The sequence below is a fragment of the Pipistrellus hanaki genome (genome assembly GCF_964339955.1).
Source record: "Pipistrellus hanaki genome assembly, chromosome: X".
In the NCBI taxonomy this organism is placed as follows: domain Eukaryota; kingdom Metazoa; phylum Chordata; class Mammalia; order Chiroptera; family Vespertilionidae; genus Pipistrellus; species Pipistrellus hanaki.
The window spans coordinates 74,443,761-74,468,863 of NC_140524.1; the positions used below are offsets into that span (position 1 = coordinate 74,443,761).

The window sequence follows — 25,103 nt, forward strand, 5'->3', positions numbered from 1 at the left end:
AACATCAATCAGACTTCAGAGGGAATGTAGGGGAGGGTGGGGGTAAAGAGGAGAGATCAACCAAATGACTTGTATGCATGCATATAAGCCTATCCAATGGACACAGACAACGGGAGGGGGATGAGGGCATGAGTGGAGGTTTTGGGGGTAATGGGGAGATAAGGACACATATGTAATACCTTAATCAATAAAGAAATTAAAAATAAAATGGAGATTAAAAAAAGAAGTAGGTGATAGAAGAAATGGTAAAGTTGTCTGGACCAAGGCATGTGCAAAGATCCCCTCTTGGTCTTTGTCTGGTTGTATCAGATAGGACACAAAAATAATAGTATAGAAAAGATATGGGTCTATTTTCATCTTATGAAAAAGATATCTGCAGAGAGGTAATCTATGGCTGCCATAGTCATCAGAGACTTGGACTTTCTCCAACTTTCTCTTATCCTAGCTCTAGGAGTCTGAACCTTATCCTTATTGTCCAAGATGACTGCTAGAACTTCAGCCATCAAATCTATATTCCAAACATCATGATTAAGTAAGGGCTAAAGAATGGTATGCCAATTTCCTTGAAAGAGGCTTCTCAAAAGTTATTTTTAACACTTTTTAAAAAGAGATATTTTATTGATTTTTTACAGGGAGGAAGGGAGAGTGATAGAGTTAAAAACATTAATGAGAGAGAAACATTAATCAGCTGCCTCCTGCACACCTCCTACTGGGGATGTGCCTGCAACCAAGGTACATGCCTTTGACTGGAATCGAACCTGGGACCCTTCAATCCACAGGCCAATGCTCTATCCACTGAGCCAAACTGTTTAGTGAATATTCTTGACACTTTTATTTATATATCATTTGACATAATTTATACACATAGTCACCTGTTAGTGTAAAAAATGATAGATAATGTAGTCTCCATGTGACATGGCTTCTATCTGAAAACCAGGGTTCTATTATACTAAGTAGGAAGAAGAGAATTGACGATAGGGTTGGCATGTAGCACATTGGTTCTCTGGCACATTGAATCATTCAACTTGTACTTTTGTGTTTTTGCAGTGACTACAGATATGTGGCAGCTGCTTTGGCTGTCATGAGAAATGTGACTCAGCAGATCAATGAACGCAAGCGGCGTTTGGAGAATATTGACAAGATTGCCCAGTGGCAGGCCTCTGTCCTAGACTGGGAGGTAGGATCTTTACCAACAGGGATATTGGGAAGTCTGAACAGCTTAGCCAGGACTACACATAGCCATGGATGGGTGAAGAGGAATTAGATTTGAAGAACAGCAGGAAGGATTTAGTTAAGAACCAAAGTAAAACTTCCTGCTAATGAGAGGTATTGTATACTTGAATAGCTTTCTAAGAAGGTTGGAGAAATCTTTGTAACAGTGCTTCATTAAGAAAGGAAAGGTTCATCATTTTTCTTATTGCCAGGAAACAATTGGGTTGACTCAGTAGCTTTTCAAATCTCTTTCAACTCCTGGAATTTCATCACCACCAGATGAATACTTGACTGAGAAGATCTATATGCTAATTCACTCCCAAACACAGAATAATTGGTTGTTTCTCTGGTGTTGGCTAGTCAATATACTTATTTTCCTTTTGGTAGGATCACCTCACCATGACATATCTATTAGGTCTGCCTAAGCCTGCACATTTCAGGCCATGACTATCATCCCTGCCAAATTGGCAGACCAAATTCTGTTTTTTGTCATCTGCTTATAAAAATAATACCTGACAACCCCATTCCATTGGGCATAGATACAACGCCTAAGTAATAATAAATACCTTAGAGCAGCTTAGGGGAACAGCATAGAAAAGGACCTATTTCATGTACTGTAGTTTCTGGAAAATTTGAATTTCTAATTTTCTGATGCTGATATTTGGTTTAGCTATCACTTTACCACCCTCTACATGCATTAGATCCACTTGAAAGGCAGGAAGACACCTTCTTTTTAATTTTTATTTTATTTTTTTTAGATTTTTTTTACTAGGAGCCCAAGTTTAGAGCTCATGTTTGGTAACATGATTGTGATTTCTTCCTCATGGAACCCCTCCCTTCACATCCTGGTTGTATAATACCCAAGGATTTATTGCAGTTTACCATCAGATTATTTAATCCAAAGAAGTTGGAGGATACACTAAACCCCAACATGAAGGAGGCAGCAAGAGCATCTGTTTAAAAGCTAAGGTGGCTTGATGAGGCATTCTCCTGGGACCAAGAGACCAAATCTGGTGCTGGGTGGATTTGTTATTTCTCTGCCCTCTTGTCAGTAGGCAGCATTGAAAATAAACTGTATGAAAAGGATGGCATTTCCTGAGACCACAACCCTATATCAGACAATCAGCCTATACTCAGAATGGTGTGCTGAGCATTGAGATGAGTGAGAAGTGCTTTTTCCTATCCAGGGGGGAAGTGGGGGCAAATACACTCTACGAAGAGGGAATATTGTGAGCAAAATTCTAGAGGAATGGAAGAGAACAAAAGGCTTGTGGGGAAGGGGTCAGTGGAAAAGGATTGCACTTTGAAGGACAAGGTGAGAGGTCTGAATTCTGAGAGAGCTCTTTCCTTCACATGGACTGATTTTACATGGCCACTTTCAAGCAGCCATATAACGTGACCCATATAGGAACCATTGTATTATTCCCATTTTCCAAATAAGGAAACAGATTGAGAATGGTTAACATATTTCTCATAGGCAAAGGTAAACTGATAGCATCAATGGGTCTAGAACCCAAGCCTTCTGAGATTTTCACCTCAGAAAACTTCCAGGGCAGCTGGTTGTTCCATTAAGGAATCATTATTCTCCTGTGCTTCAGTGGTTAGAACATGGGATTTCGAGAGAATCTGACCTGGATTCAGCCACTTTAAGACAATTGCTTCCATTTTCTCTGACCTTGATTATGGGACATTAGTAGGTATGATTAGAGAATGAACTATGTATGTAGCACAGTATATAGGGCACATAGTAATACTTAATAGAATAACTTTCACTTATGTAGAGCTTATAATATGATGTATACTTTCCTAAGAACTTTATATATGTTAATTTATATTATCTTCACAACAGCCAATGAGTTTGGTACTGCTATTATCCTCATTTTTAAAATGAAGAAACTGAGGCACAGAGAGAACATGTGAATTGCCCGATATCAACTGTCAACCACCTTGATAAGAATAAAGAGTGTATTTTTTCAAGGTTTTATTTGTTTTTGTTTTGCTTGGTGGAGTTACATGTGGCAAGTAGTACTTAGAATAGAATTTGTCTACTGACTGATATGGTGGGTAGACCAGATGACACTGAATATTCCTAGTGCTGGTACAATCATTGTCAGTTTAGTAAGTGGTGCATCTAAAAGTAATTTGGCCATCCTTGCATGGCATTGGCCCCTTTTATAGATTTCTTTCACTTAATATATATTCAAAATAGATGGAGACCCATCTTCCTGGGATACCTCAGATGAGACATGGCAGACTGGTACCACTCTCATCTTTCCATTCCTAAAGTTTAAAGGAAAGGCCTGTATAGCTCTCTCATCAGAACTTCCTCTCCCAGATATGGGCTTCCAGAAGTTCTGTGCTAGTATGTGGGCTTCCCAAGAAGGTGTGTTATCTAAGTTTTAAGGTATCCCTGGGATGGAGTCTGCATTCACAGTAATATCTCTGAGCTTTCTTTTTGAGGTTGTATTATAGAAAATATTCCCACTGAGCTCCTCTTTTCCTTTCTATCCCTTAAACTGGGAAAAGATGATATGCTTGAGAATATAATATCCAGCTACGCCTCTTTTTGGCCCAGAGCTGTTTGCCTCTGATTATTTCTGGGATAATGAAGCAGCCTTAATTTCCAATTGACTTCAAACTTTGAGTACGAGAGATAGGAACTTACACATCATCCTCAGATATCTCATTTAACAGCTGGAAAAGCTGAGACCCAGAGAGAGGAAGGGACTGACTCTCCAATAATTTTGGCCTGGATACAGCATAATGTATATGTAAGAGTGAGCACATTCTCTGGAGCCATAGAATTGAGGTTTGATTGTAGATCTGTAGCTAACTAGCTGGGTAAACTTGGCTGATCAGTTGACCTCTCTGTAACTCAGACTATAAAATGAGAGCAAGAATATTTTTCTCTCAGGGCAACTGTGAGTATCAGAAGAGATAAAGTGTAACACAATGTCTGACCAATATAGGTGCTCAGTAAGTATTAATCCTGGGCACTGCTCTTTGTCCCCATCTGCACATAGGCCAAAGAACACACTTCCTTGTGCCCATGGCTTTGATTTGGTTTGCCTTGTGTTCCATGAGTTCTAAGCACACCTCTGTTAGTCTTATCCACTAAAGATGTAAGCTCCTCTGACAGACCTACCACATACCTCTGACCTAGCAGAATTACCATAAAAAGGAGCCAGACTATAGAATTGAAGAATTAGGAATCAGGTGTCTTGGTTCTTTTCTGTGTGTCCGATTCTACATAACAAGAAGGAGGATTGTTTCCAACTCTCTGTATAATAAGCAAAGGAAGCATGTGGTCATAAAGTTTCCTATTTAATCAATATATCTTAATGAACTTATTAGGAGAAGAAAAACACTATTGTAAGAAGGTGTGTGGGTTCTCTTTTCCTTTATTATCATCTCCTTGCTCTCCCTTGTCCCTTTTTCTCATCTGGGAACAAAGAGACTTCTATCACCTATTCAGACTTAACCTTCAGATACAGGAAAGCATCTAAAAAACAAATGTTGGGGTGAAATACTGTGGCAGAGAGATATTCATAGAGAAAAAGAGGCCAAATTAGAGAATGAACTTCATGGCAGCTGATGCCCCTAGGGCCAGAGGGCAATTGACTATAGCAGTTCTAGATAGCCCTGGGCTCATATGGCCTCAGGGTGAATATGAGTATTAGTCTTTCCAGCTCAGGGAGTCTTTCAAGGATCCCCAGGAGTCCCTCCCTTCATCCCTCCTTTCCCACCAGTCCTTTCTGTTCTACTCCTGCCCCGGATTATGTATAGCCCTAGGTGCCTCCAGGCAGGTGATGGGTCCATCCCTCCTGCCTGACTGCCTCTCACTGTCACATGTCCTTCCCAGGGTGAGGACATCCTAGACAGGAGCTCGGAGCTGATCTACACTGGGGAGATGGCCTGGATCTACCAGCCCTATGGCCGCAACCAGCAGCGGGTCTTCTTCCTGTTTGACCACCAGATGGTCCTCTGCAAGAAGGTAATCACACCCTCTTCTTCCCTGAGGGATCTGGGCACTTCAGGGGGCACTAGCCTCTCCCCCTTTATCATCCCCCAACTATCAATAACGTGGGTTAAAACTATGGGTCAAAAGCAGACAGAAGATTGGCAGCAATTCTATATTGGGATGACTGGTATGGCATGAATATTATAGGCAAAGCTGGCTTTTGGACAATAAAGCTCTGAAAATAGGATGTTTTTGTCTTGGTATCATTTTTACTATTTACCCTCTTGCCCTTGGTGATCCTTCTCCACTATCTTCCACTCGGATCTGATAGCCTACTGATTTACACTAGGCATTAAAAATATTTAAAATATTTCTATCCCAGTTGGTGAATAGTGGCTTCCCTAAACAAATTACCCCTATTTCCACTCTATTGGCTCCTCACTGCCCCAAGAAACAACAAGGGTCCTCCTACCTTTCCCTGACAGGTATGTACTTTTGTGGTACAGGACTTTCCCCTTTGCCCTTATTTATTTTCTACATAAGTTGTATTACTTTCCTATAACTCTTGACTATGCTTTTTTTCTCCACCTCCATTCTCTGTAATCCTTTTCATACTCTTGTCATTGACTTCTGGCTGACTCAATGTGAATGTTGGTTTCTTGGTCTCCAGTCCTTGGAAGGTAGGAGGATGGCATATGTTCTCAGACTGATGGATATACTGTTCTCTTCTCCTGATGGTATACTGTTCCCCTCACTTTCTTTCTCAACAAAGGGAGTTCAGACCACTTTTGGCTCCAGGGAGTGGTTGGGAAGAATTTTGGACCAGGGAAAATAAAAGAGAAGGGAAAAAACAAAGAATGCTTAGAGTGACTTTCTAAATTTGTTGTCCTACCCTTGGCTCTGACTCCATCATCCAGTCCCTTTGTTCTTAACCTCATCCAGTAGTAAAAGCATCTGAAGAGGAATGGTGAGTCTTGAAATACCTAGTTAAAAATTGTCATTTTTTTCCAGCCTGAGACATGAGCTACACATTTGTTTTTAAGCACCCTGTTCTCTGTGTGTACCACATCTTTCATTAACTTTGCCCATTTGCCTTTGACAGAGGATTGAGAGAACAAATTGAGTTTTGAGTCAAATTGCCTTAGTGTTGGAGATAAGCTTTGAATGCAAGATCCGGAACCAATAGTGGATTGGTTAATGGGTACAATAATTATCTTGGTCTGGAGCTGACCCTGGAAGACAGAACTTTTATGATTATAAAACTTGGCCCAATATCAGGCCTCTTCTTAGCTTCTCCCTCCCCGACAATTCTTCCTAGGGCATCTATCAAACCAGGAGATGGAATTGTTGAGGGTTAACTCTCAAGATTTATTGCAAAAATGTACCCATTTTGCAAATTATTATGCAAAATCTTTCCCATAGTGTACATTGGAAATTGGGATTGCCTGAGCCACTTAGAACAGCTTTAAAAATGTGTAGCTTGATTTAGAGGGTGTGTGTATGTATATACACACATATATGTATATGTTTATGAATTAAGTGGTCATTATAGTATATGTGAAGATACCAGTGACTTCTAATTATGTAATCTGTTCTTTAACTTTTGCTGTCCTCATTCTTTTCTTGTCACTTTTCTTTTGAAAAATGTAGATAAGATTCTTTGTTCTCTTTTTTCTTGTCCTCTATGATGGCTGGCTCTGGTCTTCTTAATCTCATTGCCCTAATATTTTAGCTATGCATGTGTATTTTTGTTTTTCCTGATATAATTATACTGGAAATTATTTTGCTGCTTTTGGGGATTTTCCCCCGTTTCTCCATGTTTGCCCTTTCATTTTTAGTGGAAAGGGAGAAGAGCCCATTTCTCCTCTCTTCAGTCATTTATCCACTAAAGTTCCTACAGCCCTGAAGTTGCCAAAATAGACTTTGTCTTGTATCTTCTGTCAGTGGTGCCGGTCTGGATATGCTCTGTTGTCTCCTGTGTCATAACTACTTGGTATTTATGTTGTTTTTATCATATTCTGGAAAGTCAGAACTAAATAGAATTTAATGGTGCTAGAGAGAGGACTTCTTTTGTTCAAGTAACTTCCTGCATTTGAGCCATTTCTTCTTGCACTGATTCGTTCTTTGGAGGATGAGCCATTCAAAACAACTAGAAATGCAAACATATCAACAGAAATGGGCTTAAAGAGAAAGAGGATGAGGAATTGAAGCTAGAACAACTGGGTCCTAGACTCTACTGTCTCTTACTAATTAGTCTAACCTTGGGAATTGCTTTAACTGTAAATTATTATTTTTCCTCAGTGGAAAGCAGGTCCTTGATAAAATTTATCTCAGGAGGTTTCGGGAAGAACCATGTAAGTTATTAGGAAGCAATGAAGTTTACTCTTAAGAGCATGGACTCTAGGGCCAGACAAGAGGGAACCAACTTCTTTCTTTCTTTCTTTTTTTCATGAGCTGCATGACCTTGAACAAATTATCTTTGCCTATTATTGTCCCCTCATTTGCAAAATGAGAATCATAATCATATCTACATAGAAGGGAAGTAGGTAAGGTCAAATGATGCAAAATAACTTCAGTGAGTGGCACATAGTAAACATACCACTGTACATTTAGTGTCACTAGTCATTTCTTCAGCAAATTTTTATTGGGAGGCAGTACCCAAGAAGATTAAACAATCATAGATTCTAGAGCCAGATAGACTGGTCTCAAGGCACAGCTCTTCCATTTAGTATATTTCCCCCTGGGCAAGTTTATTAAGTGCTCTATGTCTAGAGTTCCTCATAAAATGGGATTATAACAGTACTTTCCTTATAGAATCGTTGTGAGGATTATTTAAGTTAATAAATGCAAAGCATTTAACTATTGAGTAATACATAACTAAAATGTGATATACACAATGGAATCTTACTAAAACTGAAAATAGAAGAAACTCTTGCCATTTGCAACAATATGGATGAACCTGGAGGGCATTATGCTAAATAAAATAAGACAGAGAAAGACAAATTCCATATGATCTAACTTATATATGGAATTTAAAGCATTTGAACTCATAAAGACAGAGAATAGAATGGTTGTTGATGGGCTGGTGGGGTGGAGGAAATAGAGAGATATTGGTCAAAGGATAAAAACTTTCAGTTATACCAGAAGAATAAATTCTCGAGAGCTAATGTACCAGCATGGTGAGCATAGTGATACTGCATTGTATTCTTAAACTTTACTAAGAAAGTAGAACTTAGGTTTTCTCATCACAAAAAAATGGTGATGCATATTTTAATTAGCTTGACTATGGTAATTACTTCACAGTGTATATGTATATCAAAGCATCACATTGCATATCTTAAATATATACCTCAATAAAGCTGGAGAAAAACGCAACACATTTAGAATAGAATTAGCATATAAATTATGCTAAGTGTTCACTATTGCATTGTTATTATTACTTTGTTATTAATAAGTTGATATACTATTGGAAACAACCCCAGTTGCATTCCCCAGATTACATTATCTGTCATTTGTACAAAATGTCCTACAGTATTTTACTAAACCTCATGAATTTATTCATCTGGTATAACTGAAAGTTTTTATCCTTTGACCAATATCTCTCTATTTCCTCCACCCCACCAGCCCATCAACAACCATTCTATTCTCTGTCTTTATGAGTTCAAATGCTTTAAATTCCATATATAAGTTAGATCATATGGAATTTGTCTTTCTCTGTCTTATTTTATTTAGCATAATGCCCTCCAGGTTCATCCATATTGTTGCAAATGGCAAGAGTTTCTTCTATTTTCAGTTTTAGTAAGATTCCATTGTGTATATCACATTTTAGTTATGTATTTATTAATAAGTATGTACTCTTGGTGCTGAAATGAAATGAGAAAAATAAATCCAGTCTCAGTCCCTGTGCCTTTCCCAGGATCTGGAGAAAAAACTGGGGTGATTCAGACTAGGGGGGTAATAGCCAGGGCCCAGTCTAAAGAGGCAAAGAGGACCTTATTGACAGACTACAATTCTGAACAGTTGCATTCCCCAGATTACATTATCTGTCATTTGTACAAAATGTCCTACAGTATTTTACTAAACCTCATAAAAACTCACTGAGTCCAAATTCAAATAGCTCCCATCTGCTTCAATTATGCAATGTCAGGGTTGGGGGTAGATTCCTAGCTAGAGCCATCGTTAGGGCCAGGATGCTTGTCTACAGACATCTGGGGCTCTCCTGGAAAAGTAAAACTTCCTTAATATCCTCCATCTCATATTACTGAAAGGGAAAAGGAGGAAGGGTGATATACTATTGGAAACAACCCCATTTAGAGTGGGAACTTGTGGCAACCCAGACAATATCTCAGCACTTATTTCATCATGTCCCAAGGAAAACACTCAGTCAACCATTAACAAATGGCATGTAAGCAGCTTGTTTCCAATAGAACCATAGGCAACCAGAGTTCAGAGAGGTTTTTCTCTTTTTTATGAGTAGAAACTGAGCAGAAAAACCTCTAAGGCTTTGTCAACTGTCTTTCCTAGGACAACTGCTGAGTCAAGCAAGACAAGGAAGGTGCTGTGCTTGGCACAGGTTAAATGTGCAGACAAAACAAAGCTGTGAAACACAACAAATGTAGCTCAATATGTGGTACTGAGTGTCAATTGTGTAAGAGTGTATAGTCTATTCTAGCATTCACAAAAGGGAAACCACAGTGAGAAGCTAGAGGGTACAGTCAGAGAAGGCTTCTTTAGGGAGGAAGAATGTGTGAATTTTACTTTAAAGGCTGGATGTATTGAAATAGGAAGCATAACTGGGGCAGAGAGGAGGTATTAGTGTGAGCCCAACATATAGATCTGTGATTTTGATGAGTGAGTGGCAAATAATATTAGCCATCCACCACCACCACCCCACCCCTATCCCACCCTGCTCTCTGCAGGGCCTGTCTGTTCCACACCAGGGTGACTGCCAAGCAGGTTGTGCTGGGTGCTGCCTGAAGGTCACACTTGCCTGATCACCAGTGACCACTGTGACATCCAGGCAGACTATGCTGGGTGCTGCCTGTGGGCTGTACTTCACTGCTCCTGGGTCACTGAGGCCATGCTGCGTGCTGCATGTGGCCATTGCCACGGCAACGGTCAAGCAGGCCATTCTGGGAGCTGCCCCCTCCCTGCTGTCAGTCTCCATGGAGGCAATGATGTTAATTTACATACTCACTCCTAATTGACTGGTGGGCATTGTGAAGCAACAGTCAATTTTCATATTTCTCTTTTATTGTTGTAGATAGTACTGGAAGACCTAGCCTTAGCGATTAGACAAGGAGAAGTATTAAAGGCATCCAAACTAGAAAGGAGGAAATAAAACAGTCATCATTCACAGATGACATGATATTCTACATAGAAAACCCTAAAAAAAACAACTAGTTATATATTTATATATATATATATATATATATATATATATATATATATATATATATAAACTAGATTTAATAAATGAATTTGACAATGTAGCAGGATACAAAAGTAACATACAGATTTCCATAGCATGTTTATACACCAATAATCAACTATCAGGAAGAAAATTTTTTAAAAAAATTTTTACAAACTGACTTTTATTTTTTTAAAATTTTATTGATTATGGTATCACATAATTGTCCTCATCCCCCCATTCCCATCCCAAACCCCTCTTTTCTTGCTGCTTGTAAGATCCTTTTGTTGTCTTTTGCCCTTGGCATTTTAATTATGATATGTGTTGGTGTGGTCCTCTTTGGATTCCTCTTGTTTGGGTTTCTGTGTGCTTCCTGTACTTGTAATTCTATTTCTTTCACCAGGTGGGGGAAGTTTTCTGACATTATTTCTTCAAATAGGTTTTCAGTATCTTGCTCTCTCTCTTCTTCTGAATCCCATAATTCTGATATTGGTATGCTTGAAGTTGTCCCAGAGGCTCCTTACACTATCTTCAACTTTCTGGATTCTCTTTTCTTCTTGCTTCTCCAGATGAGTGTCTTTTGGCTCTTTGTATTCCAAATCTTTGACTTGATTCTTGTGTTCCTCCAATCTGCTGTTGGATCTCTGTATAATATTTTTTATTTCAGTCAGTGTTTGTTTAATTTCTATTATAGTTGGGTCTCATTAAATTTATCGGCCTTTTCTAGGAAATTCTTGAAAAACCTTACAACCGTGGTTTTGAACTCTATCTCCAGTCTTTTGTTCTCCTCCATCTCTTTTGTTTGAGATCTATTTCCTTGTCTCAGCATTTTCGCTGTTTCCGAGTTGGTAGGATCGCTTTGTGTCTTTGGTGTCCTATATGGCCCAGTGGGTCAGCCTCCCCCGTTACCTGAGGTGGACACTCTTGGTGCTCCCCTTTGTGGACTGGGTGAACAGTCTTGTTGTAGTTAAGACTTGATTGTTGTTGGTATCACTGGGAGGAATTGACCTCCAGGCCCATTGGATGTGAGTATCAGCTGTGTCTACTCCGGGATACCTTCTGTATTGGAGACAGTCTTATAGGATCAGACTTGCAAAATTGCAAAAGCCTCTGTGCTCAGCTTGGATGGTGCAGAGTCTCAGGGCTGAGTAGACAGTCTTGGCTTCCCATCAGCCCTGCCCTTGTGCACAAGCCTCAGACCTCCACAGCTCCCCTGAGTTTCCACCTGACTGCTCAGATTTCCCATGCAAAAGCGTGGGTGCCCCAGGAGCTTGCCTGGAATTGGGTTGGGTCTCTGTAGTCTGGAGCTTCTGACTCCTTCCCCTATAGAGAGGCCGCGGAAACCTCCACAGTCAAACCTCTCTGTGCTCACTCACTTGCATGCAACTGTAGACCCTGCCCAGTGTGGCTCCCAGTCTCTGAGTCTCCGGGTGCCTTTCTCTACAGTCCGGGCTCCACCCGTATAAGGCTGGGTCCATGGGGTTTTTGGCCGGGATTGGAGTTCAATGCAGTCAGAAAGGGTTCAGTGCAATCAGGGACTTCCTTTCCCCTCCCACCAGCCAGGCATTCAGCCGCCCTTCCTCTCTGCACACAAGCGTCTCCCTACCTCAGCGCTTTGCGTCTCCCAGTCTGATCCGCGAACCTCTCTCCTTCTTTCAAGTTGTAGATTTCCTACTCCGCCAGCTTTCCTGTGGGTTTGGATGATGTCGTTCTGTCTTTTAGTTGTTGTTTTGAAATTGTTGTGCAAGGCTGCAGCTTAGGTGCTTACCTAGGCTGCCATCTTGGTTTCTCCTCACCCTCTCCAATCTTGGACCCCTCAAGGGATATCTGACTTCCCATTTAGGCCCAATCCCGGTAGGACATCCCTCTCACAATCCAGGACTGCTGGCTCCCCTGCCTGCCTGCCTGATTACCCTTAACTACTTCTACCTGCCAGCCTGATCATTCCCTAACAACTCCCCTGTCAGCCTGATCGATGTCTAACTGCTCCCCTGACAGCCCGATTGCCCCTAACTGTCCTGCCCTACAGGCCTGGCCACTCCCCTGCTGGCCCAGTCACCCCTAACTGCCCTCCCCTGCCAGCCTGGTATTCCCTAACTGTTCTCCCCTGCTGGCCTGGTCGCCCCCAACTGCCCTCACCTGCAGGCCTGGTCCCACACAACTGCCCTCCCCCACTGGCCATCCTGTGGTGGCCATCTTTTGTCCACATGGGGGTGGCCATCTTGTGTGTTGAAGTGATGGTCAATTTGAATATTACATCTTTATTATATAGGATATGCATAGCCCATGCATACAAACAACAGTGTGTTGAAGACTTGGGAGGAGATGATGTGGGATGGAAAGGGTCAATGGGAAAAAAACCCAAAATGAACATTTGTAATACTTTCAGCAATATAGATAAAATTTTGAAAACAATATTTAAAGAATAGAGGGGGTGGGTTTCATCCTGGTAGCTGTGTGTTTAGATTTGAGCTTTACAATCCTTTTACAAAGTAAGGATGACTCCCCTAGTTTCTTATATGAGGAAATTGAGGCTCAGAGAGTTTATATGACTTGCACAAGAACACACAGTAGGTTAAACTTATGGTTTTGGACTCTTAACTCACTCCACTGTTTCATGCTGCTTTATATCATTAACTATCCTTTGTAATTGGATTTTATGATCAGGGGTCATTCCTATCATATCCTTACACTTGACCTTATGACTAATCTGATGCTTGAAAACTCATTCAGCCCTCTGAGGCGTCAGAAAGAGCAGGCAAAGGGGAAATTTTATTTTTTTGAAAGTGATTTTTAAAAATATTTTTTTATTAATTTCAGAGAGGAAGAGAGATAGAGACATCAATGATGAGAATCATTGACTGGTGCCTCCTGAGAGATCCAGCCCACAACTCAGGCATGTGCCCTGACTGGGAATTGAAACATGAACTCCTGGTTCATAGGTCAATGTTCAACCTCAGAGCTACGCCAGCTAGGCCTAATTTTAATGACATATCTCTGTAGCCCTGTTCCCTTGTCACAGAGACAGAATTCTCTATCATTGCTTGTTATCCTTAAATTACAAAAAAAATAAAATAAAATAAAATAAAGAGATTCAATTGATGCATTTAATTTAGCTTCAAGATCATGTACATCAAGCATGTCAAACTCTCGGCCCACAATGAATATTTTTGTGGCCCAGCAAATATACAGTATGTAAGAAACGTTTTAATAAAAATTTCATAACTTAATTTTTACAATATCCTGTTATACATAATTATTAATAACAAACTACAACATTCGCTAAAGACTGATTACTATAATCGTGTTACAGTCATTTCCTTTATGCTCCTTACACACAGATGCACCATTTCTCTCCACTAATACTAGCAGATAATATTTTAGCAGCTGATTGCCGTGTCATTAGTTCTGGACTGACTTGTTCAGTGTGTGCAACAGGAAATATTTTGCTTTTGGGAAACAAGAAAAATAGGTTTATTTGCGTTATATTTATTATTTTGTGTAGTTATTCAGTGTCTGATAAATTAATGTTTAAGAAAAAATATTAATTTTTATTAAAATGTTCTATTATTTTGTCAATGATTACTCATTTATTTAAGCCCTTTGTATTCAGCGTATCTCTATTGAAAATAAGCCTACGTTTCTATGAAAATAGAAGCTTTTGGGTTTTTTTTTTTCAACCCACATAAACTTAAAACTTGTTTATTTGGTCTGTGTTAGCCTTTGAGTTTGACATTTTTGGAAACTAGTAAAGGTTTTGAAGGTTGACAATGATTATAACACATCAACTCAGAGAAAAAGGAAGCTGTAGGCTGAAGTTAGGAATAAAGGGAGTTTGAGTCTGCCTTATTCTAGCATAGTGGTTACCCACCTGTGTGGTCCAGCCTTGGATTACTGGGTCTATGTGTAGTTGTATTATGTACTGTAAGGCAGGTTTCAAGCCTTTACAGATCAAACTAGATTCTATTGATCCATTCTAAGCTTGTCCTGCTTTTGTAATTAGATTAACCTGACAGAGCCCACTTTTAATGTAAATTTCCCCAAAATTTTCCTAAGGATGTGGAAGTCAGTGCATGGGAGCCACTCCATTCCTTTGGCCAGACTGAGCCTGATGGTAAAAGGAACCTAGGCTTTGAAAGAGGCTTGGAGCAACATTTTCTCACTCTTTGTAGATGAACTCTTCTCTTGTGAACTTGATGCCAGGGGCACCCAACATATCAGAACCCAAATGTATTTACAGCCTATGTATGTGAATGATTATTATGGGAGGGTAAAGTACAATGAGATGGTTATATTTTGCAAAGTAATTCAACAAGATCTGTATTTTCCAGCCTGAAGCTTCCAGATTGACAGAGCTATGTTGGAAATCCTTAAGGATATCCTTCTACATCCCTACCAAAAAGTCCAGTTTATCATGCAGTGTGAAGAGTTAGGATTGGGAATGTGGCCATGGCCAAAGGCAAATCCTTGGCAGATAGCCTGCAGCTGAGAAATGAGTCATGTAAGGCGATTCAGTAGAATGGAAGTAGTTTAATCAAACCATATATTAATAAAAGTTAATGAGCATTTCTGACTCTGTCAAATTGTCTACAAATCCAAATATAGGCCGGTAGGAGGGAGAATTGGCCAGAAAGGGCCCCTGCTACTATAGAGGACATCTGTCTGGACAGGGTCACTGGAGTCTTCTTTTACCAGACTCAGCCACACCACATGTCCCAGCATTAGGTGTGATCTCAGGGTAAGCTTAGGACAGTGCTGAGAGAAAGCACTAAAAGACTCCTCAGAGACCCTTATCAGACTTCATATTCCATAGACCCACAGGTTATTTAATCTGTCTCTCTGTTCTTTAACTTATGAAATATTTGACATTCAAAAAGATATGAAAATTATGATGCACACCCATGTACTTACCATTCAATTTAAAAATATTTTTACAAATAGTCTTCCTCCTCCCCTTTTCTGCTTCTTCCCTTCTCCTCCTTCCTTGCCTCTCCCCATTCTCATCATTGTACTGAATTTCTCTTGTATTGTTGTTGTATTTTTATAGTTTTTATACATATGTATATATCCTTAAACACGTGGCAGCTTTTGTATGTTTTTAAACCTTATATAAGTGAAATAGATATAGATGAAATAAACTACAGAAATTAAGGGAATGATGAGCATGGCATTTGAGATGGAGTTTACTTTGTCATCATAGATTTTGGATTGTGTGATGGGTTCACCAAAACTTAATACGTTATTTAAAGTATCAATAATTAAGTAGCCTTGGCCAGTGTGGCTCACTTGGTTGGGCGTTGTACTATGCTGGTTCAATTCAAGTCAGGGCACATGCGCAGGTTGTGAACTCAATCCCCAATAGCGAGTGTGCAGGAGACAGACGATGTATGTTTCCCTCTCACATCAAGGTTTCTCTCTCTCTCTCTCTCTCTCTCTCTCTCTCTCTCTCTCTCTCTCTCCCTCCCTCACTCCTTCCCTCCTTCTCTCTCACTTCCTCTCTCTCTAACAATCAATAAAGAATTTAAAAAGTAATTAAGTAAATAAATATAGAAATAAGAGCACTATTCATGGACTAATGATGAGTGTCTCATAGACTGAGTTAGGATTAATCTAAATCTTTGCACTCAAGAGCAAAACAACTATGATAATAACAGATAAGCAATATACTATTTGTATATATGTACTTCTATTTTTCTCATACAATAAGATTTGTAAGACTCATCCATGTCAATATGTGAAGTTCTTTATTAATTTTATCCCCATTTCTCCTGTCATACTAGGCCTTCTCCAAAAATCCCAACAACACTAATATAATGTGCCCAAATTTAGTCTAAATCACCTCCCATTGGCAGTATTAGCATCCTAATGTGCCTATGTGCCAACACTCCTGGTACCCACTTTCTACATACCTTTAACCTAGTCTTCTCATTCTTCCCACCTAGGACCTGATTCGGAGAGACATCCTATACTACAAAGGCCGCATTGACATGGATAAATATGAGGTAATAGACATTGAAGATGGCAGAGATGATGACTTTAATGTCAGCATGAAGAATGCCTTTAAACTTCACAACAAGGAGACTGAGGAAGTGCACCTATTCTTTGCCAAGAAGCTGGAGGAGAAGATACGCTGGCTCAGGGCTTTCAGAGAAGAGAGGAAAATGGTACAGGAAGATGAAAAAATTGGTAAGTGTCTTCAGAAGAGAACAAAGAATGTGGTTATGAAGAACATAGAGGATTTGAAATAGTTTTCATTTCTCTAGAGGCAGAAGGAAGATTTATATTGCAAACTGACTTAATCTACTTTGTTGGTTCCCTATTATTAGGTGTTTTTTGGTAGATACCAGTAGTTTCCATTAATTTGGGTTATAGGTCAGCTTCCTCTACAGTCTCATTACTAAATAAAACTATTACATGGAAAGCAAACATCTGACTCAGTTCTTTCAAACATACATTTATCAGCAAACCAACATGAGAGCAGTTATATAGCCTATTCTGTAATTTCAATTCAGTCTTCAGTTCTTTTCTTAGATACACGATGGAATCTTCTGTGAAAGGTTAGTAGTCAAGGCAGATTTGGTAATATAGTGACAGGATTCATCTAACTTTCTAGTCAGAGTCTAATGACAGAATCCTTTCATGAAAGTTAAGTCATAACATCTGTTTTCAATTTTAAGCTTTAGGCTTTCTTCTGAAAGGCATAGGCTACAGGAGTTACTGGATTCTTATACCCAGTACCTGTAAGACATTTGTGGCCACTGCACATCTTGTATAACATTCACTTTCCCAGTGAAAGTTCATTTTTAAAAAGATAAGTTTTTATTGATTTTTAGATATGGAGGAAGGGAGAGGGAGACAGAGAGAAACTTCAATGTAAGAGATAAACATCGATTGGGTGCTTTCTACATGCCCCCTACTGAGGATCAAGCCTGCAGCATGGGCATGTACCCTGACCAGAAATGGAACCAGTGACCTTTTGGTCCATGGGATGACTTTCAACCAACTAAGACACACCAGCTACGGCTGAAAGTTCATTTTTAACATGTGTTAGGCTAATTAGGCCTCATGTATTAAGATGACTGAATGGCTGGTTGTAGTGGCCTCTATAGGAAAGATTTCTGAGTGTTTAATATTGCTAAACATCACCTCTTGAATGTACATTCCTGATTAGGGCGCTTTAAATATTAACTTGGAATGTTAATATTTAAATGCTCATGGAATATAGATTAAAAATTAATTTAAATTAATATAAATGTATATATCATGCCCTTGGTATGAAAATGTTTTAAAATAAATGAATAAATAGGGTCTAAAATCATAATTACTTGCATGATTTCCATTCACACTAAACCATACTCTTTTGTATGAGAAATTGTTCCCCTTTTCCACAAATGATATATCTGGGAGATATATATATATATTTTTTAATTCTGCTTCCCAAATGGGAAGTAGTTTTTGTTTACAAAGTACTATTGGGTCTCTTGCCCATAGTTATACATTTCTAATATAAAAATATAAAAATCCAGGCTTTGTGATTCCTTAAAAAATAGTTTCTGTGTTTGCACCACTCCAAATGGGAGTAGAATTGTACTTTATTTTTTTATTTTTTTAAAAATATATTTTATTGACTTTTTACAGAGAGAAAGGGGAGAGATAGAGAGCTAGAAACGTCAATGAGAGAGAAACATCGACCAGCTGCCTCTTGCACACCCCCTACCGGGGATGTGCCCGCAACCAACGTACATGCCCTTGACCGGAATCGAACCCGGGACCTTCCAGTCCACAGGCCGACGCTCTACCGCTGAGCCAAACCGGCTTCGGCTAGAATTGTACTTTAAAACACTTCTATACTCAAATTTGTAGAAGCTGCCTCTAGAAAAAAGAGCTTACCCACTGAGTTCTGGTACAATTGGATTCTCGTATCCTTCAGTGTAGGGAATTGAGATCCAAAAGCAAGGAAATATAACTAGAAAAACACTGCTTAGTCTTATCCTAGTCTTCTCAAATCTTCGTTAAAATGCATACTGATAATTCACTTTGAGTCACGTTGTTGTCAAATTGCTTTTAGCATATGTGCATTGATTTGGGGCATGATGTGGAGTGGTACAGAAATGCTATTGGCTTCTTCTCCCAATGGCAGGCAGTAGCAGCCTTTGACATTGCATAGGTTTTAGGGCTACTAAAGGAATTTTCTTAGTGTGCTTTCTGAAGCCCCTAGATCAACTTGAATATCCTCTCCATTCTCTCTGGTTCAAACATGATGTCTCACACACAATGTCCTAATGACCTATAACTTTGAGAATCTGCCTCTAATAGAAAAGCTTACAGAAGTTCAATCCTGGTAGGCCTATGTTTGTCTTTTAAAAAGTAAGTGTCTTTTCTGATTATAACTAAATCACTTTCATTGTAGACTTTCATTTGTAGACCAAATAATAATTAATTAATTAATTAATTAATTAATTTAAAAAAGAAGAAACTAAAAATCAGACATGAACATATGAAGCTAACTTTTATAAAAATTTTAATATATTTTTCCATTTGAAAAACTAGCATGGCTGAATAGTTTTTTTCTATTTCTCCCTACTCCCCACCTCTCCCTGATGGTAGATATAATTGTACATCATTATTTTTCACTTAAAATTATATTATTATTATTTCCTTAAATCATTTACTATTTAACCATTATTCTTATTGCTGTCATAAGGATTTACCATAATTTTATGTTTACTATTTTTATTTTTTAATTATAAAATATATACATGGACATAATGATCATTTATTTTTTAAAATATATTTTTTTATTGATTTCAGAGAAGAAGGGAGAAGAAGAGAGAGAGAGAAACATCAGTGATGAAAGAGAATCATTGATCAGCTGCCTCCTGCACACCCACTATTGGGGATCAAGCCTGCCGTTGACCGGAATCGAACCTGGGACCCCTTAGTACATAGGCTGACACTCTATCAACTGAGCCAAGCCGGCCAGGGCTATAATAACCATTTAAACACTTAATAGATATGCAATAAAGTCTATGTTTTTCTTCTCTGTCACTCCTACGCTATGTGAGATAATCATTATTAATTTGGTGTACATCTTTTCACACTTATCCAATGCTCATATAAATATCTATACACATCAGACTTTTAAATTTTTATTTACAAAAATTATACATATTACTAAGTAACTTGTTTTTATAAAACTTAATCATAAATATCTCTCAGGTGAAGAATATAAAATCTTACTCTAACTCTTTATATCAGGGTTCAACCAGAGAAGTATAACCAATAGGAAATTATTAAGACATTTTTATAAGGAATTACCTTATATGATTGTGAATCCTGGCTGAGCAACTCCAAAATTGTAGGGGAAAGCTGTCAGGAATGACAGATCATGGGCAGGCTTGAACTCATGGGCATAGGCCAAAGCTGTCATCTATAGAGAGGAACTCATGAGAAGGGTTGAACTCCAAGTACATGGACTAAAATTGTGAGGCAGAATTTCTTATCTCTCAGATCGGGGAGACCTCAGGGCTGCTTTTTTTTCTTTTTTTTTTTTTTTTCTTTTTCAATGGTAATAAGAACTACCATGAACTTGATGTTCTTAAAAATTTTTAAGTGCATGATATAAAGCTCCACAACCAGTGTTGTATAGCAAATCTCATCCTATCTAATTAAAGAGTAATATGCAAATTGACCATCATTCCAAGATACAAGATGGCTGCTCTCATGTGGTCAAATATGGCTGCCCCCATTTGGACACAAGATGGCCACCACAGATGGCTGGAAGGGGAGGGCAGTTGTGGGCAGTTGGTGACCAGGCCAGCAGAGGAGGGCAGTTTGGGGGGACCAGGCCAGCAGGTGAGGGCAGTTGGGGGGACCAGGACTGCAGGGGAGGACAGTCAGGGGGGCTAGGACTGTAGGGGAGGGCAGTTGGGTTTGATCAAGCCTGCAGAGAGTGCAATTAGGGGTGACCGGGCCAGCAGAGGAGGGCAGTTGGGGGAGACCAGGCCAGCAAGGTAGGACAGTTGGCAGGGGGGGGCGGGGGGGGGGGCGGGGAGACCAGGCCTGCAGGGGAGGGCAGTTAGGGGGAGGGAAACCCAGGCCTACAGGAGAGCGCAGTTGGGGGAGAGGGGATCAGGCCTCCGGGGAGGAGAGTTGGTGGGGGGACCCAGGCCTGCAGGGGAAGGCATTGTGGGCTATCAGGCCAGCAGGGAGGGCAGTTAGGGGTGACCAGGCCAGCAGAGGAGGGCAGTTATAGGGGAACAGGCCTGCAGGGGAGGGCAGTTGAGGGGGGACCAGGCCTGCAGGGGAGTGAAGTTTAGGGTAACCAGGCCTGCAGGGGAGGGCAGTTAGGGGTGACAAGACTGGCAGGGCAAGGCAGTTAGGGTGACCAGGCCTACAGGGGAGGTCAGTTAGGGGCAATCAGGCTGGCCGAGGAGCAGTTAGGGGTCGATCAGGCTGTCAGTGGAGTGGTTAGGGGGTGATCGGGCTGACAGGCAGAAGTGGTTAGGGGCAATCAGGCAGAGGCAGGCGAGCAGTTGGGAGCCAGCAATCCTGGATTGTGAGAGGGATGTCCAACTGCCTGTTTAGGCTTAAATGGGTGGTCTGACATCCCTCAAGGGGTCCCAGATTGGAGAGGGTGCAGGCTGAGCTGAGGGACACCTCCCCCCACCCCCACACAAATTTCGTGTACCGGGCCTCTAGTATCTTATATAAAGGGAACTTTATACATATTCTACAGAAACTCTTCATTTCCCCTATAGCCAGCCTTTTGGAATTATAATTTTATTCTGTGCATTTATGAGTTTGACTTCATATTTAATTTATATACCTAACTAGTAGCCCTGTGCACGAATCTGTGCATCAGTAGCTCTCTGCAGGGCAGGCTGCTCCACACCTGCTGCCCACAGGCTCTCCACAGCCCAGAGGCCCATCTGCGGCTGAACACGGAACACTTGCCTCATCACATTCTGTGCACTGTCCTGGCCAGAGGCCCATGCGAGGCTGGGTATGGAACACTTGGCTCGTCACCACGGCAAAGAAGCAAGCATTCCGCCAGACCGCTCACACTGCCTGCTCTCAGCAGCTGCCCCCTCCAGGACTGGGGAACTCCAGTAGGGCTGAGAGGACTGGGCACCACCATTTTGTGGCTATGGGTGCCACCATCTTTGTGACAGAGTGACAGTTAATTTGCATATCACCCTTTTATTAGATAGGATCTAAAAAAATCATGCCATATTAGTCCTTTTGTGACTGCCATATTTCACTTACCATAATGTCCTACAGATTTATCTATATTGTCACATATGGCAGAATTTCCTTCCTTTTTGGTATTACACCGTATGTATATGCCATGTTATTTTATCCATTCATCTATTTATGGACATTTAATTTGTTTCTATATCTTGGCTATTGGGAATAGTGCTGCAATCAACATGTGAGTACAGATATCTCTTCAAGATCCTTATTGTAATTATTTTGGATATATATCTAGAAGTGGGATTACTAATCATATGATTGTTCTTTTTTAAATTTTATTAAGAACTTCCTTACTGTTTTCCATAGTGACTAAAGCATTTTAATTCTGAAAGGTGTACTATGGTTCCAGTTTATCCACATCCTTGCCAATACTTATCTTTTGGTTTTTTTTTGTTTTTTTTATAATAGCTATCCAAACAGGAGTGACATAATCTCTTATGGTTTAAACTTAAATTTCCTAATGATTAGAAATGTTGAGAATCTTTTCATATACTTGTTAGCCATTTGTATGGCTTCTTTGAAGATATGTCTATATAAGCCCATTTTTAAAATCTAGTTATTTTGGGGATTTTTTGTTTTTGTTTTAGGATTTTGTTTTTGTTTTTGTTTGTTTTTTTGTTTTGTTTGCTTTTGTTTTGTATTTTTGTTGTTGTTTTTGTGATTGTTTCACATAGAAGTGCCTCATATGTGGAAATTAACACAATTTTAGATATAGTTTGCAAATATATTTTCTTCCATTCCATAGGTTGTCTATTCATTCTATTGTTTCTTTGCTATACAGAAATATTTTAGTTTGATGTAGTCATACTTGTCTTCTTTGCTTTGTTGCTTATGTTTTTGGTGTAATTTTCAAGAAATCATGGCCAAGATCAATGCCAAGCTTTTCCCCTGTTTTCATATAAGACTTTTACAGTTTTAGGTTATACAGTTAAGTCTTCAGTCCACTTTGAATTTATTTTCATGTATGTAGAAGGTAGGAGATCAGTTTCATTCTTTTGCATGTGGGTATCCATCCAGTTTTTTCAGCACCATTTTTTGAGAAAAGGATCCTTTCCCCATTTTGTATTGTTGGCAACTTTGTAAAAGATATAGTGGTGGCATACACACACACACACACACACACACACACACACACACACACACGGACCAGTGCATGAAATTCATGCACATGAAAAGGGGATTAATTAGAGGAAATATTTTAATATTGCTATTTGCCCTTTTTCTATAATAGAAGTGTCAGAAATGAAAGAAAATTAGTAAAATGTATATGAAAATCTTCTTCTTGTCAGAGTCTGGGGTGCACCATGGGACCCACAGTCAAGGCCCCACCACCCACTTGTGCCTCAAAATTACATGAGAACCGCCCCTCCTCCCCACCCCCCCCCCCCAGTTGGGCTAGATACAGACCCAGCTGGTCCCACCCTTGTTAAGCCCTGTTTGGTGGGGTGTGAAGCCTCAGGTCCCCTGGCCTGGAACCAGGTGGGGGCATGGCCTGAGGCCCCCAGCCTTGGTGGGGTGGGGGCACTCCTTGAGGTCCCCCTCAATCCCCGCCAGGTGGGGGATGTAGCCTGAGATCCCCTATGAAACCCCTCTTGGCGAGGGCATGGCCTGAATTCCCCTGTTAAGCCCTGCCAGGCAGGGGGTGTGCCTTGAAATCCCCTATCAAGCCCTGATAGGCAGGAGCCACAGCCTCAGGTCCCCCTGCCCAGTGCCAGGAGGGGCACAGCCTCTGTTGAGCATCTGCCCCTGGTGGTCAGTGTGTGTCATAGCTACTGGCCAGTTGTCCTATTGCTTAGGCTTTTATATATATATAGATTAGTTTTAGGTGTACAGTATAGTGATTAGACACTTAAATAACTTACAAAGTGATCCCCCTAATATTACAAGTACGCATATGACACTATACATAGTTATTACAGTATTATTGACTATATTTCCTATGGTGTACTTTTACATCCCCATGACTATTTTGTGACTACCAATTTATACTTCTTAATTCCTTCAGCTTTTTCACTTAGACCCCAACCCTCCTTCCCTCTGGCAACAATCATCTGTTCTTTGTATCAATCAGTCTGTTTCTATTTTTGTTTGTTTATTTTGCTCTTTATATTTCACATATAAGTGAAATCAATATGGTAGTTGTCTTTCTCTTTCTGACTTAGCATAATACCCTCTAGGTCCAATGATATATTTTTTTTTTGTAGAAATAGAAAAAATTCCTAAAATTCATGTAGAAACCCCCAAAAAACCAAAAAAACAAAACAGAACCCATAATAGTTAAAGAGAACAGAGCTGAAGGCATCACACATCCTGATTCAAAATATATGCCAAAGCTACAGTAATTAAAATAGTATGGTGCTGCCGTCACTGGTGTGGCTCAGTTGGTTGGGCATCGTCCCATTCAACAAAAGATTGATTCCCAGTCAGGGCACATGCAGGGGTTGCAGACTCAATGGGAGGACAGGGGGTGCAGGATGAAGATGATTGATGTTCTGCTCTCACATCCATGTTCCTCTTTCTCCCTTTCCCTTCCTCTCCCTCTAAAAATCAATAAAAATATATTTTAATTTCTTTATTGATTAAGTTATTACATATGTGTCCTTATTACCCCATTATCCCCCCCATGCCAAAGGACTTATATGCATGCATATAAGCCTAATCAATGGACACAGACAACAGGGGGGTAAGGGCAATAAAAATATTTTTTAAAAACAGTATGGTACTGCCATAAAGACAGATATATATACCGAGGAAATAGGATAGAAATCTTAGAAATAAATGTACACATATAAATCAACATATCTTCAACAAATGTGCCAAGACTACAAAGTTAGGAAAGGATGTTTAAAAAAACAAACAAACAAAACAACAACAACAACAACAAAAAACACGGTGCTGGAAAACTTGATATAAACATGCAAAAAAGTGAAATCAGACTCAAGGGTAATACCTTGTTAACTTTTGAGGCCCTGGTCAAGGAGCTCAGTTGATTAGAGTGTTGTCCTGATATGCCAGGGTTGCTGGTTCGATCCCCATACAATAGGGGTGTCGAACTCAATCAGAGAAGGGGCCAAAATCTAAAATCCAGCCTAAATCACGGGCCGAATGGTTTACTGAACAGTCATAAACTGACAGCGGAGTGCAGTGATGACAGCGCGGTGCGGGCCACATTGCAAGGCCTGGCGGGCTGGATTTGGCCCGTGGGCCTTGTGTTTGACACATGTGCCATACAAGAATCAACCAATGAATGCATAAATAAGTGGA

The 25,103-nt window shown here is 40.0% G+C and overlaps 1 protein-coding gene across 11 annotated transcripts in view; it reads left to right on the forward strand.

Annotated features, from left to right (window-relative positions):
* The window catches only part of ARHGEF9 (Cdc42 guanine nucleotide exchange factor 9), a 306,848-nt gene that overhangs the window by 256,088 nt on the left and 25,657 nt on the right, over window positions 1-25,103 (forward strand). For all 11 annotated transcript variants that reach the window (XM_084869460.1, XM_084869456.1, XM_084869459.1 and 8 more), the window contains 3 exons: window positions 1,048-1,177; window positions 5,075-5,206; window positions 16,526-16,769. In XM_084869460.1, the coding sequence (XP_084725586.1) occupies window positions 1,048-1,177; window positions 5,075-5,206; window positions 16,526-16,769 (506 nt within the window). The remainder of the gene's footprint in view (window positions 1-1,047; window positions 1,178-5,074; window positions 5,207-16,525; window positions 16,770-25,103) is intronic.